Source organism: Mugil cephalus, chromosome 21 (assembly GCF_022458985.1).
Source record: "Mugil cephalus isolate CIBA_MC_2020 chromosome 21, CIBA_Mcephalus_1.1, whole genome shotgun sequence".
In the NCBI taxonomy this organism is placed as follows: Eukaryota; Metazoa; Chordata; class Actinopteri; order Mugiliformes; family Mugilidae; genus Mugil; species Mugil cephalus.
This window is the reverse complement of record NC_061790.1, coordinates 18056195-18072369: the sequence shown is the minus strand read 5'-3', so window position 1 is coordinate 18072369 and position 16175 is coordinate 18056195. Positions and strand designations below refer to the sequence as shown.

Genomic DNA, 16175 nt, shown 5'->3' with positions numbered 1-16175 from the left:
TTTGGAAAACGGGCAGGTGATTAATGAAGCCCGAGCGGAAGTGCAAAAAAACAAAAAATAAAAAGTTAATTGAGCAGCCGCCTGAGGCTGGCTCCAAATGGGAGAAAATCCCCATAGACTCCATGTTAAAAACGGGGGTGGATTTTTTTTTTAACTCATTCGTTTATTGTTTTATTAAGGTTTAAAATTGTCAATAATTACAGGTTGCCGCCTTGAGTGACAGGTGGTAACCTGAGCTAACAGGTAGTGGAGAGTTGGGTGGGCAGGTCTCAAAGTCCAACAAGATGCAAACTGTCCATCAGCCTCAGAAACAGGAAGGCCAGATTAGACTTTGCCAGAACACATCAGAAGAAGCCAGCGTCGTTCTAGGACAGCATTCTTTGGGCAGATGAAACAAAGATTAAGCTGTACCAGAATGATGAGTGGAGAAAAGTATAGAGAAGGCTTGGAAAAGTTCAAGACCCAAAGCACCCCACATCTTCTGTAAAACACAGTGGAGCCAGTCTGATGGCACAGGCATTTGTACTGGTCACTAGTGTTCCACGGCTCTTCACAGTACAGATGGACAATGATCCAAACAGGAGTTTTTTTAAGGCAAGGAAGCAATGGCTGAGTCATCCACCAGATCTCAAACCGATCAGGCATGCGTTAAACTTCCTTAAGACAAAACTTAGGACAGGAAGACCAACACACAAGCAACAACTTCAGACAGCTGCAGTAAAGGCCTGGCAAAGCATCACAAAGGAGGAAACCAAGCACTTGGTGAAGTCCATCGGTTCCAGACTTCAGGCAGACATTGCCTGCAAATGATTCTCAACAAAGTGTTAAAAATAATACTTTATATATGGTAATTTTAATTTGTCCAATTGCTTTTGAACCTCTGAAATGTGGAGCCTTTGTATAAAAAATGGCTGCCATTCCTAAACGTTTAACAAGATAATTTTGTTCAACCCCTTGAATTAAACCTGAAAGGCTGCACTTCCATTACATCTCAGCTGTTTCACAACCAGTGTGGTGGCATGCAGAGTTCAAATCATGATTGTGTCATTGTCCAAATATTTCTGGACCCAACTGTGTGTGTGCTGCTGATTTTACACTTTAGAATACACACTTGTGTATGCCATTTGTGTACACACTTCAGCACTTCAGCCATCTTAATATCACTGCCCAAAAACGTCTGAAGCAATACGTGTCCACAAAGCAGGTACATGCGGTACATGTAAATTCACTTGGCAGTACATTAGGCACAGTAAAGATGAACACATTCTCATATAACAGTCCTGCACTCAGTCTTAGCTTCATGAAGTTTATGGTATTCAGCAGTTTCAAACAACCAAGCAAGTCATCAATTCAACTGGGTTTTCATTTTCCAGGTTGTGGTTTTTCAAGGTTTCTACTATTTTGGCAAGCTCATTGTAGTCAATGGGCTGGTCTAAATTGAATTAAATCCTGTTTAACAGCACGCAAACTGCACCCTCCTCCCAAACTACAACCCAAGATTGGATGACTACCTTTCTGATGCTGTTTTAACACAAACTGAACATTAAAACAGTCATTAAGGAGGATTTAGTGTAGGACTCTTATATCAGGATGCGCTTGTTTTCAAAGGAGTGTATTTTATGTCTCTGTACACCTACACATAACAATACATAAACTAATTTGCACTGGAAAAAAACTCAAAGACATTCTAAAAATGTGACGAATTGGCATCTCCGCATAGATTTATAACAGTCACACTTACACATCTTACAATGCGTGAGATCTTTCAATAACATCGCTCGTGTGTGACATATTCAGCATATTTCCTTATTGCTGGCATCACACTTACTCTTTCCTTCTTTTCTTCTATTTCTGCGCTGGGCACCCTGGCTCTTAGTTTTACCGAGCCTTCTCTGAAAATATCTCCAAAGCCGATGCCTCGGACTTTCTTGGGCTGAGCGATAACTCCATTGCCTGAGGTGGGCGGAGGCGATGTGGGGGTGGCGGCGCTTTCTGCTCCACTTCCATCTGGTGAGGAGATGCAACAAAGGGAGATGTGCGCATTACTGCTCACCGCACTGTAGAAGAACAGTTCTAACAAGTAGCGTTTGTGTTTGTGCATCTGTAACACATGAATGTAAACTGGATAAGGGGGTGAACCACTGACCCCTTATGAACCAGCTGTTATAGGTGGTGTACGGCAGGGGTCTTCAATGTTTTTCAGGCCAAACTGATGGAGAGATTAAGTAGGGACATCCTACAATCCTACTATATGTGTTCTATATTAAACTCGGCCTAGTGCTACTTAAAAATATACATTATTATTAGCATTTTGCATTCAATATTAAGCTATTCAAATAATACACAGGTTCAAATAACCATTTTTGTGCAAATGCCATAAACATACCTAACTGATATATATGTATCAGACAGAGGGTCATATCAGCCTCAGGCTGTAGTCTTAACCTGTATTTGTTTTTCAGGTTTTCACTCCTATGTTTGTGGACTTTTGTGTTCTAGTGACAAAGCGATCCATTTTGGCCTCTGTAGCTGACTGATGGTAGCGAGCTGCACTGTTAGCTTCTCTTCTGCTAATATTGCGTCTGGGATTTCACAAGGGAGCTGAACAGGCTCTCAGCCAATAGCGGGTAACCTGACAGAGTCACCATGTGATATGTAGCCTTGTGACTGGCTCAGCAGCGATAGGGCGGGGCCTACTGTGCGTAGGAGGCTTAGATTGACAGATCCTGACTAGGGTGGCGTCGCTGAACGAGTGAACTGCTGACTGAAAGATAACGTCTTCTCCCTCCATTTATCTCTTTATTAAAATATGTTGGAATTGTGTTCATGTGTATTTAAAGAAATTTTAATTTCTGGGGGAAAATTTAAAAAATACATAAAAATGTCCAATCAACCAAAGATTTTGTGACCCCCCCGCAGTACCTCCGCGGACCCCTGCTAAAGACCTATGGTGTCGCTGCGGCTCCAAGCACCGACACTTCCTCACACAGTAGTGTTTCACAATGTGCCTTCCAGTCTAATATGTGGTGTTTAAAGAGCCACTGAACCGCCCAGTCAGAGTTGAAGACACCCAGCTCCAAACCACACATTCAGCCAACATTCCTGTTGAGGCTTGTTGAGGCATGACTACAGTCACACATGAACAGCTCCATTACTACGCAGTTTTCCTGGACATGAAGTTAAGATGCTCTTAACGGACCGAGCAACCTGCCTCCGGCTTCGTCTCGGTGTCATGCCATCTAAGTATGTGACTAAACATTCCAGTGCTCGTGATCTTTTTGTTGTCGTTTTTTCCCCGAGCTGGTTACACCCTTCGCTATGATGCAGCTACATAATGTCCCTGTCATTTCTTACCGATCTCGTCTGCAGCAGCGTCGTTGGGCTCTTTGGGCTCTTTGGGCTCTCCGTCCTCTCCCATGGGGTCCAGCTCTTTGACGAAGTTGGAGGGAAAGAGCCCCGATTTTCCGTTCAAGCTGCCGCTCCACCAGCCTTCTTCAACCTGTGTGCAGCAAAAAAATCGTTAATGCTCGAAGTAGAAGATGAAATACTAACAGTCAGACTGAGAATACGTGTTTCTTAGACTCTTAGATGCTCTAAGTGTTCTGTGTTGCTCAAACAACCAGTGTTGGTGCCTTAAGCCATAACATATGTAACATTACACCCGTTCACACAAGAAAAAACTGAAGCCCAATGTCTTGTTTAGCCTAAAACACTAGAAGGTCAGGAATTAAATAGGCAGGGATCACAGTGAATGGCAGTTCCCCTTGCTTTTCTCACCACTCACATAGAAAGAGTTCACTTAAAAAGGCTCTGGTTATATATTTCAAACATTTAAAGACTAAAGAAAATCATCAAAAGTACCTCTTCAGTGATGTCTATGATCTCTCCAGTTTTCAGCTCCAGTTCATCTTCATTCTGCGGCTGGTAATCAAACACCACCTTGCACTGCCTCCTCTTAGGCTCTGTGGAGAGAAATGGCAGCTCACATGTTGGTCCGTGATACACCAAGCGTAAGCGGTTTGTCTGCGTGTTCTGATTGGCCTAGAATATCAAAGGGGGAGCAGGGAGAAACAGCCAGGTGAGAAAGCACGCAAGGTGCAGAAGAACAGCACCCCGCGAGCAGCCCTAGGACCGGTCCGCAAGCAGCTCCCGTGGCATGAAGGAGACACGCCCTGCTGAGCAAACAAAGCCGAGCAGAGAGGATTCAGCAGGCGAAAATAGAAATACATATGCAGGAAGAACATTCAACTGATCCAATGTAAAAATAGAAGTAGGTGGATCTGGGTGAACTGCAAAATCGGCATTTTGTGGTTAAGTTGCTTTAATGCACTGGAGCTGCTTTAACATGCTGGTGACTTCAAGCATTTGAGGTCTATTTTTCTTCTTACTTTGCAATAACAGAAAACATTGCAAGATGTGAAAGGCAAAGAATAATCTGCATTCACGTAAAATATTTGAGCAAGACCAGATATGGTGAAGGTATGCAGCTCACATACAGTGCTACTTAAAAGTTTTTGATATTTCTGAATAAAAGTGGCTTAAAACTGAGTATTTCCACACAGGTCCTGGCAAATGAAACAGAAATATTAGAATTGTGTCATTAACGGCAAGTAAATGTTTCCAGTAACTGCTGATCAGTTGTCTACAGTGCCTTGGAGAAATTTGAGCCCATTCCCTACTACAGTACGGTTTCTTTTCTGAGATGCTGGTGGGTTTCCTCATATGAACTGTTTGCTTCAGGTCCTTCCAAAACATTTCTATTGGATTAGGGTCAGGACTTTGACTTGGCCGTTCCAAAACATTCATTTTGTTCTTCATTAGCCATTCTGTACATAACTTGTATAACTGGGCTTGTTGTTTTGATGCAGGATCCAGATTTTCTTCAGATTCAGCTCAAAAAGATTGTTTTTTAGATTTTTTTTGGTATAACTTAGAATCCATTGGTCCAACAATAGCTGTGTTTCCATCACACGTTTTCACAAAATAAAAGCGATATTTATGAAATTTCGATTAAGTACAATTTCTTTGTATACGCGTTTCCACTGAAAGGTGTTCTGTGAATGAGCTGTAACTCTCGTCCTATAGTCTCATCTTGCAATATCCCGTAACAATGTCTCTTAAATTCTCAGAAATGACATTTCGGGGAATTTCCAATGAACTTTTCTGCTAAACTTTTTTTTAAAACCACCTCATGAGAGAGCAAACGTTTTTTTTTGCATTACACACTTACACTTCCACAAACATAGTCTCATGACAATGATTGGAAACACTTCTGAATCTTGTACTACTAGAGGTGCACTTACTTTCAAGGTGCTTATTTTCCTGAATAAATGAATATAGTATAATATCTTTGTTTTATTCTCTTTCTCCATCTATTTTCAGAATTTTCGTAACAAATCCTGATGTTTTGAGTCATTTTTATTCAGACATGTAGAAACTTCCAAGGGCAAAAATATTGAAATGGCACTGGATCAGCATGCATGAAAGGACACAGACACTTAGACGCAGAAGACGCAGGTAAAATAATACTCGCAAAAAAAACTCTGCAAGCTTCATGTTAACGGCATTTCACCACTCATCCGAGTGAAGCTACTCAGATGAGTGGTGAAATATCGTTAACATGAACATGGTGAACTCTACTAGTCCAGTTGCCTTCTTCGGCGCCTTTTGGATCACCATGACCTGGATGACTGAGAACCTTCACAGACAGCTATTTCCAAGCACAAAAAAGTGCAGCGTCTTACTCTTTGAAGCTGCCGGGGGCTGAGGATGGAAACCACCCGTCGGGATGCCGATGGCACTCATCCTGTGAACCAGGCTGGCCACGTTCCCTGCACTCTTCTCTCTCCTCTGCGGTGGCGGAGAGGACTCTGCTTTTGGCTCATTCTTTGTTTCCTCTTTGGAATCTTTTTTCAATTCCTAGAAATAAGCACACAAAAGAAATACGTGTTGGTGGTAAGGCTTTGTTTTGTTTTTTTCAACTCCATGTTTACTACGGTGTTACATCATCGTTGTGTTTAATGAATGAAACTTATACCAATTGTATTCTTTACCAAAACTGAAGAATAACATTAGCTCCAAAAACATTTTTAGATCATTTCGCAAATGGAAACCATGAAATTGGATTTTCATAATAACCTTTATTTCCAAAGCACAACTTTTATTTTGTAGAGGAAGCAATTCACAGCCGTGGCTTTACTACAGCTTTCAAAGAGACACAGTGACATACTGGCCCAGAAGACAGAACAACAATCACACACACACAAATTTGTAATCGAGAAAACTACACGCCCTATAATGAATTACAAATAGATCTACTTGACTCATATTGTGATAAGAAATGAGTCTGGCTATTTTAGACTCATGACATAAACCAATATACCTGAATGGAATCAAACTGAACAAACTGAGTATGATCATAGATACAGGTTAAGTGGAATAGAAACAGGGGACACACGGGGTCAGTGAGGCGAGGAGAAGAAAACTCACTAATCCCTTAGTTCCTCTTTTGACTGCAGGAAAAAAAACACACAAGACGGTTTCTGAGACGGAACTTCTGGTCAGTGAATCGTCCTACATGCAGCTATGGATGTAAACCACAGAAGTTTCACTTGCTTTTGTTACTAAAAATAGGCGAATGGAAACTAGCGTTGGGCGCCACTACCGATTTCCTGAAGTGATTTGTTTCAGATTCACTTCAGTTCATTTTAAGATATTTTGGTTTCAAAACTATTCTTGCTCAGTTACAACAGGGGTCTTCTCTAAGGTTGTCATTGCTTTCAGAGATTTGTGGTATTCCTACAAAGCTTTTGTGCTGCTCTTATCTAGCACCACGGTTTTTAAATCCAAACTGCTGTGACGTAGCTTTGCTCTATCAGTCCTCTCAGAGTTGGACCTTGTGTCTAGTTTTGGATCTCCCTCACAGGTGGACTAACCTCTGATTTCATGAATAAATCAGATCTTTAAATGAAGAGATTGATTTGATCGTTGCCCTGCAGAGGAGACACTGGCCTGTGCCAAAACTAATGCATTCATGGTTATGTCTTATCAGTTAATGTCCATAACTGCTAGACACCACTGACTGTGCAGGTAAGTCCATAACTTGTGCCAACTGTTAATCCAGACGAAAAGGCTCATCCCAAGGAGAGGCAAAAACCGTCTAACAAACCAGAAAAACACACAAGGGGAAACTGGGGAGAGTCCAACCATCCACCCAAGTAGACTCTTTTGTTCCAAAAGAAAGGGGTTCAGAGGAACCCCTAGTAAGGACAGTAAATACAAAAATAAAAATTACAACTTAAGAACTAAAATTAATTGTTTTACATCTAAATGTCTTCAGGTATGTACCCATTTCTCCATTTAATGTACGTTATTTAACATTTTTATTACTTCCTTGAAGCTCTTTATGCACTCTCCATTGAGGGAAACTAAGCCCTGTCTTACCACGACACCAAGGCTGAGTGAAAAAGGTAATAAAGGTAGATCTGTGTCTCACAACATAACAGGAACTGAAATGTGTGTCAGCATTCTCATGAGCTAAAGAGGTACAAAATAAACCATAACTATGGCAACCTGCGTCAGAACTCAATGCAGCATTGTACTACTCGCAGCCCACTCATGCTAAATGTAGCCGGCGCTAATGATCCCAATTATGTCACACAGTCAGCCTGTAAACCAGCTGTCACATTCTCCAAGCCCGGGAAACTCCCTGACGACAGCACAAAGTCCACATCATGCCTTCACCTAGATGTGAAGGACTGTACACAATGGGGACACTGGTGTGTTACATGTAAATCTATTTATTTTCTACATCTGACCACCCGCCTGTCAAAAGGTATCCACACAGGTGCATCAAAGAGCTAGTAAATAACTGCTCATTAGTTGGTTGAGAGAAACGCATTGGAAACACCTTCCTTACACACCTCTCCAGTGTTGAGAGCGGTGTTTTATGAGGTTATATATTTTAATTTAAGCCATGTGACGGCAACTCACATTCAGATACAGGATGTAGGGCTGGGTAAAGCTTTCCTCAATCATTTTCAAGATTCACAAGGTCCCGATTAGAGTGAGTTTGATTTGATTAATTTAGAGATATTTCCACTTCACTTCATTGTGTTAAGTTATGAAAAGAGTTACAAAACACTAAAGTTGTATTTGGTTCTGGAGATTGTTGGTATCTCTGCAGTATATATATTTAGAAATGCTGGTGCAAGTCATCAGCTTTCAGGGCCGATGGTTCTCACACATTTTCTTACATGTGAACTAATCTCGTAACGTGAAGTCACGAGACTAGTCACGGGAAACCAGAGAGAACTTTAAAGATAAGGCGGAAATGGAAAAGGAAATAACTTAAATTCATTATCTTTTCAAAGATTTTTCAAATCAAGATAGATCTGAAATGGAGTACTGACTTTAGGAGGTGATTTTGACGAGTTCAGAAGGCCTACAACTTTAAGAAAAGGCCTTGATTTGAAAGCACTCTGGTGCTCTTAATGCCAACCCGTCTCTGACCTTGTGGTGTGACATCATTTGACACAACAAATAATGATAGTAAGAGCTGTGTGTAAACTGCAAACCTTAGTGTAACTACTAACACAAGTGAAAATACTAATGCTACTTAATAAGCCACCATCTGAGACAGGGAACTGAAGATTCCTCATTTAGAAAAGGTCCTATGAACTGTAAATAAACTTTTTCTATTTCGAGATAATCTCCTGCCATAGCTTGGTTTATAAAATGTCAGCAAATAGAGAAGATTAAAAAAAAAAAAAAAAAATTCCTCTTCATAGACTAGTTGATTCTTCCCTATAGAAACAAAAGCAGCTCCCATCACATCTTAGGCAGCTTTTTACTTCTATGGAGAATCGCTTACACTGTCAGTGCGTTTACATGCACGTGAAAAAAAACGAATTATTGCCTTAATCGGACTATAACAGGAGAACTTAAGTGCATGTAAACACGTTACTCCGATTAAAATCAGAGTTCTCATTGTCCGATTGAGACACTCAGATAATGCGATTGGAATCGGAGTTTTCATTGGATAATGCGTGTGCGCATGCTCCACCACCGCTGCGCTGGCGTGTGACCCCGGAACAAACACGTCCAAGAAAGCCGATCGTAGAAGAAGGAGAAGATAAACGGAGCCGTCTGAGGGATAGCGCAGATCGTACCTGCACCAGAAGTAGCGCGAACATTACGTATAAGATTAAAAAATGTACTATTATCCGTCTGGTTGTTGTTTGAAATACCGGCCCGCCGCACGAACGATTCTAGTTTATTATATCGCGTAATTGGTCAACCCGGAAATCGGGCCATATTAACGTGGTATTAACCCGCTGAAAAGACACGTATCGCCACCTAGTGTGGAAGAGGAGAACAGTTATTCGATTTTCTTGCGCTGCATGTAAACTGGGACAAGGACTGTAGTGAGCATAGCTCGATTAAGCTCTGCATGTAAACGCACTGAGTGTGACAGCACACTGTTTTCAGTTGAAAGCTACAATAATGAGCGTGATCACACTTTTAAGGACCAGGCCCAGAAGGTGATACAGTTCTGTACAGCTAAAACCAAGTGTAAGCTCTACTGTAAAGCTAACAAGTTGACCTATGCTTTTATCACCTTAGACTGTTGTGACTTCCTGTATTTGGCTCAAAAAGGGAAGCGACTTTAGAATATTTAAATGGTACTTAAGAGTCCATAACATGTTCTATAGTTGAGCCCATAAAAACATAGGGAGAGTTTAAAAATTCTGCTTCAAGTTGACTGAAATAAATGATGGTGGTCATTACTTAACTGCATCAAAAAAGAGGAAAATCTGATTAGTTAGTAATGTTGGCCAACCATTAAAAATACACTTTACCAGGAGTTAGAAATTAAATGTATTGGTGGTATGCGGGCTAGGTACAGCTCTCTCTCCACTCGCTGGTTCCTGGTCACATGCTGACTTTGCAATTCTACACTAGAGGAAGTCCAACTGTGTGTGTGTGTGAGATCAAGAGTTGTACTTCAGAAGGCTGACAAAAAATAGAAAGTGACTACTGCTATAGCTTGCAAGGTGGCCTCTGACAGCTTAAAAGGCGTAACCAGACCGCAGCATATAGAGTCCACACTACTCATTTAACACATCAAGGGCGTAAGTGCATATAACCTCATCATCCAGCAGCTGCATCAACTAAGCACCCCATTCTCTTTGTCTTCATATGTTCATTTGTCTTCCTTGACATTTAAACACAATCCTCTTTAATACTGACAAAGTGACGGCAATGCCTCTGCACGCATCTGCATAATCCTACAGCCACTCACATCCATTTATAAACATATTCAACTCCACAGCGCTCAGACAACAACATTACTGTCAATTTGTCCTCCCTCAACACATAAATCGATTTGATTGGCCCGGCAGGTCATTGCCGGGGAGTAATCAGTTGCTAACAGGGCAACTCCAGAACAACTTTCAACAAAAGCAAAAAACGTGGGTGGGTGATTTTGAACTGGCTCCTAGGACTGCATTAGGACTTTTAGAGACAAGGGCTGATAGGCCTAACGGAGAGGCAGTTATATTGGCACACGTACCACACAGAAATGTCTTAATGGAACGTAACTCAGTTTGGATTCTAACAGAGCTTAGTCAAACATGATGAGCATAAAAGAAGATGAACTTGGACATCTGGCTTTAATGGTTATTGAAAGATACCTTGATTTACATTTAATGTTATAGAAAGAATAGCTTATGAAGACAGATCCAAAAGTCACCCTGTTCACATACATGAGGCATATAATCACAAATACACATCCCACCACCCTCTTAGCTTTTCGTCTAGTTAACTTCCTTACCGTGTTAACCTCGGGCATGTTTCCTATCCCCCGGTCTCTCAGCTGCAACACCAATTAAATGGAGAAGCAAGAGGAAATGCAACATGTCAGACGACTGGTACGTTGTCGGGAGCAAAGTTCAACAGCCAGCAGGCTCCTTAGAGGATTAACTATCCAAGCTCAGTGACTGGGCCAGGCTGTTTAGCAGATTACCTATCTCACTATGTAGGATTACGAGATTGGAGGAGAGGAGAGGAGAGGAGAGGAGAGGAGAGGAGAGGAGAGGAGAGGAGAGGAGAGGAGAGGAGAGGAGAGGAGAGGAGAGGAGAGCCAAGTTTTGTTTCTCTTGCACAGAAAAGGACTGTGTGCAGCTGCATTAGCATTCAGATTTGACCTGGTTTGAACTTAGCCTTCAAGGCCCCTTACACTATAATTCAGTTTGAATTCATTTAAAGGGGGAATGCCCTGATAGTAGATTCCCTATCAGCTCTAATGTGTCATTACAGCCTTGACCCCTCGGAGCAACCCCAAAGTAGAGTTTATAGTTTCCACACGACCCGCCTGTCATGCTACAACTGAGCACAACAGACGTCTCCATTCAATTCGATTCACACAGTGTCAATAACGACCCAAATAGACTCAAGGCGCTTTACAGAGCCGGAAACTCCCAGAGCAAGCTCTAAGACGACGGTGACCAGAAAGAACTTCCATTTTTCATAATAAGATTCAGCATAGAAAGAGCAGATAACTACAGTAATCAGTCTAGCACTTTTGTATTTTAGCTAACGTTAGCGGCTGAACCAAGCAGAATCATAACAAGAGTGTATATTAAACCAGTGACAGTATACAGAGTGTAACAGGCGGTTTAGGCTTCCGCGTTAAGTTGATGCAGAAGCTATGACGACAGTCCAGATGCTAGTGCCGTAGCACCTCCCTAAAACGTAGCTATGTGCAGCAGCGACACAGAAAGCAAGGGTAGCAGCATGTTTCTGCTTCACAGTTTCCGGCTGCTTCTCCATCACCACAATTTTTCGAGTGGATAAAGGTGGAAGCAATAAAGATGGAACACATCGAGGAAAGGTTAACTAAAGAGGTTAGGCGATACAGACATTTGTAGCGCGTTTGGTGAGAAAAGTTTCAGTTGCTGTTGTTGACTGATTGTGAAGCAGGAAGTACAAAAACAAAAACCCAATTGTCAAAAATGACACAGCATTAACTAGCATTTAGGTGGTGGTGTTACAGAGCGAGCCAGACTGTCAAGTGCACAAGTGTAAATGGCTCACACCAGTGTTGACTACGTGCATAGGATACTAAAAGACGTAGACCTATGTCCTGCAGTGTCCTTTAGGTACAAGTGTAACTTGCTCACATGAAAAAATACATTGAGCTGAAATTGACCCAAACGCAACAGTGTTAGTGACCAGATTTGCTGCCGCTCACTCAACAATTAAGTAAGTCAAACTAGATCTAAAAATGGGGTTTCCTTAAAAGACCTACCAATAGGTTCCCGATAACTGAATTAAGCCTGTACTGCAGGGACAAAGAGGATTCATTATCCCTGACAGGATCAAACTGCACTTACTCTTTTGTTCAGTGCTAGGTTATGTGTGCAGTGTGGACCCAGGGCAGATGCACAGCGTACATTTAAATCGATAAGCACTGCACTAAAACATCTCTATGCTTCTTACCATCAGTCAACTCACATCCCACAAATCCAGATGCACTCACAAGTTGAAAATCTTTGACGAATCAATTTTGGCTTGGACAACATCCCCACCCACTTTTGGGGGAAAACTTTAACACACTCATAGAATTTGAAGTAAAATAACAGCATAACACGAACCTAATAGAAATTCACCCCAAATTAATAATTAAATAGTTTATAAATTGTAAAAAAGTTTATAAAGTGTATTTCGCTTGTCTGCATAGAAATTTCAGATGTTCTGTCCTCAGTCATGTCCACCAACATCAAGCTGCTACATTATATACGTATGTTAATATTAAAGTCATGTTTGTCAAATGTTTTGTCTTTGAGTCATTGTAATCTAATTAAGCCTTCTCGATAAAGTAACAAATGTGACTGGTTTCACACACCAGAAGTTGAGCGCTGTGTGGAGCCTTAGTGGTGTTTGACCTCTCATTAGCTCAGTCTTCTTTGTCTTGTTATCAATAATACTTGAGTGAATACTGTGTAGGTACTGTGCTGTGTCTGCAAAACAGCTGCGTCTGATCAAAGAATGGGCATGGGCCTTCTGAAGGTGCCCTGCAAACAGGATGTTATAAACAGGATGTTGTTAGTGGGGGTCTTTGGGTCCTGTGGGTTGAGGGGAGGGGCCTCTGTGGATCATCACACAGGTACTTGATCAGTTTGGGGTCTAGTGAATTTGGAGGCCAGGTCGTTCTTCTGTGCGTCTGTATCAGGCTGCATCTTGCTGGCGATGGCTGCTGCCACCAGGGAGTGTCATTGTTATGGGGTGGGGGGGTCTGGTCTGGTCTAGGTGGCTGCTACATGTCTAAGTAATGTCCACATGAATACCAGGTCCAAAAGTTTCCCAGCAGAACATGGTATTGTCCCAAGTCTGTGTCTGTGGTGTTGATGCTGTGCCTGTACACCACTTGTGTTCAAAGACAACCAGAGCTGGTGCAACCAATTACAGCAACTACAACTGCACAAATATGAAAATGAAAAAATGTAGTGATGAGAGAACGAATGACATATTGTTAGTCTGCCAGACGTCTTTTTTTTAAACTCTGCATTAATATCCACCATGGACAATGGGATCACAAGTGTCCCGTTTAAAGCACATGTATGAACGCTTCCAGGAAACACCGAGGCCACATTTGAGTGACCCGAGTGACCTCTGATAGTGAGAACACACAATGCATCCTGGGTCACATTTAAGGCCACCTTGCATAAGCAGTGATTCACCTCATTTATTCAGGAAATAACACTATTATAAATGATGCCCCAAAAAAGAAAGAGGAAGTAGCGTCTGCTCATTTGTAATGAGTGTTTTAAAATATTATATCCTCATAACTGTTAAGTAATAGCAAATCAACTTAAACAAGAATCAACATGATTAATATTTATTGAACCTGAGTACACTGTGAAATATTCTGTCATAGGAAATGTCAAGAACTGAGTTACAGGCCATACGGGTGTGGTCTCAGTGAGTGAAGTAGACTCAACAACTTGTTCCAAAGTGTGTGTCACTTCAAGTCTTCATGAAGCACGCACAACAGCGGTTCATGGCTCTGATAGAGTGGTAATGCAGCGGCTGGAATACTGCACCGTGCCGCAAATGATGTTGGTGTTTATTTGCATACAGAATGCGAGACTGTCATCAGATCTGGAGACGCATGTAAAAGGGCGGGTGTGAACAAACTTTTTTTCAGCGTGTAACTTGTGACCTGATCACAGAGAACAATCCAAGTCAGAAAAGCTCCATATACAGTATGTCTGCATATGGAGTTTTGTTAGTCCATAAGACAGGGTCTCTGCAGGTTGCAACACGTCAAATTTAAGATTTTTTAAGACTATAATGAATACAATTTAGGACCAATTTCACATCCATACTGGCAAGGAGGAGGTCAGGAATTACTTGAAAAATATCTGAATTTATTCACAATTCTTTCACATTGGAATATAAAATGCTTAACCTAATTTAAAAACAAAAGAAGCCTCTCTATTGTGAACTAATATTGGTTCAGAACTCAGCGTTCACATACAGCTGATAAGCTGCTCCTCAGTCACGGCGCTGCCAGCAACCACGGCTTTACATGTAAAACTAGTGTTGCTGTACGGCAACAGCTCATAATGTTGAGGATAATATTCAGCTCACAGTCTGAGCAGTTAGCCTGTTAGCTCGTTAGCTCATTAGTAACTTACTCGTTAGTAAGTGTTGTGTTAGCAAAACTTGGACAAAGAAAACTGAAGTGATGACACCGCGGCGCGCCCGCAGCATACTAGCTAGCTGGTTGTGCTCGATAAATTGTGACCGGGCTGCACAGGTACTTTAGCTCTGTTTAGTAGTTACGTTATAGCGTCCTCAAAAATCACGTTTACATTTGTTTTAAACTTTTAAGACCTTTCAAAATCGTATATAAGACATTTTATGAGACTTTAAGAGAATTTTAGACATTTTAAGGCCTTAAATTCAAATGATTGGATTTTAGACTTTTAAAGGCTTTTTATGACCCCGCGGATACCCTGGTAAGAGTTCCCTGATTTTATAGCCACAACAGAAACTTCTCATGTCATTTCTGTATTCAAGCATAGTGCAATTCCATCAGTGGTGGATATTAAGAAATGTAAACAAAAGTCATCTAAATATGGATACTGGGAGAAATCAGTTCCGTTAAGATGAGCTACCACAAGAAATATTTCATTTTTCTTGCCAGCGCTGCAGTGACAAAATGTATATTACTTAATTGGAAATCAGAAGAGCCGCCATCACAAAGACACTGGACACATGAAAGATTTGACTCTCTTACTGCATATAAAATTTTATACAAGAAAAAAACCCTCAACCTTTCCTTTATCGTTATTTCCCTATTTTCCCCAACCCTAACCCTGTTTTATTTCACTTATCTTGACATACGTTTGTAGATATATGGAATGGAAACCTGACATTTTGGCTTTTTCTTTTTAATATTTTATTCACATTGTTATTTGAGCATCTGTTAATAAAAATATATCTATGCAAAAAAAAGTAATCTTTATATACACATATACATATACATACATACATTCATATATACGTATTAGCTCTACTTTTCTGCTGACACATCCAAAAACAAAGGCAGCTAGACTTGTTGGGTTAAATGGCTTCTTTCTAAACTCTGAGGTTTATCTGAGAGTAAGAAAGCATTAAGAGGATCACAGTGTATGTAGACCAACGCTCTGCCAGAGAACGGATAATGTTCACAACTCCGATAGTATTATCCCTAATGGTACAACAACAGACAAGAGCATTTAGAACCTCAGAGGAAACGCGTGGTCAGCTCCTTACAGGAAAACAACGAGCTAGAATTTGATATGACAATAAGCCTTACATCAGCTGACAAGTTCCTGCTCTCACCTTAACAAAGTTGTCGGGGAAAAGGCCCCTTTTCCCGTTGAGGTCTCCCTCCATCCAGCCGTCCTCCTCTATGTAGCGCACATTCTTGATGATGTCGCCCGGTCGCAGTGTCAGCTCGTCCTCGTGGAGCGCCTCGTACTCGTACTCCACCAGAACCTCTGCTCTCGGCGGGATGGGGGAGGAAACGCCAGGAGGAAAAGGGGGACAAATGGTTTGAGAATGAAAGGAAGCCAAAGCAAGTTAGCGGGAGGTTAAAAGAAAGGAGCAGCAGTGAGAGGAAG

The 16175-nt window shown here is 41.4% G+C and overlaps 1 protein-coding gene across 4 annotated transcripts in view; it reads right to left on the bottom strand.

Annotated features, from left to right (window-relative positions):
• LOC124998750 (CD2-associated protein) overlaps positions 1 to 16175 on the bottom strand; it is a 68331-nt gene that overhangs the window by 35705 nt on the left and 16451 nt on the right. For 3 of the 4 annotated variants that reach the window (XM_047573259.1, XM_047573262.1, XM_047573260.1), the window contains exons 2-6: positions 15895 to 16052; positions 5745 to 5919; positions 3862 to 3962; positions 3355 to 3499; positions 1829 to 2007 (exon numbers count right to left, since the gene is read on the bottom strand). In XM_047573259.1, coding sequence (XP_047429215.1) covers positions 1829 to 2007; positions 3355 to 3499; positions 3862 to 3962; positions 5745 to 5919; positions 15895 to 16052 — 758 coding nt within the window. Of the gene's footprint in view, positions 1 to 1828; positions 2008 to 3354; positions 3500 to 3861; positions 3963 to 5744; positions 5920 to 10834; positions 10925 to 15894; positions 16053 to 16175 lie in introns of those variants that run through there. The other variant, XM_047573261.1, reaches the window with a different exon arrangement.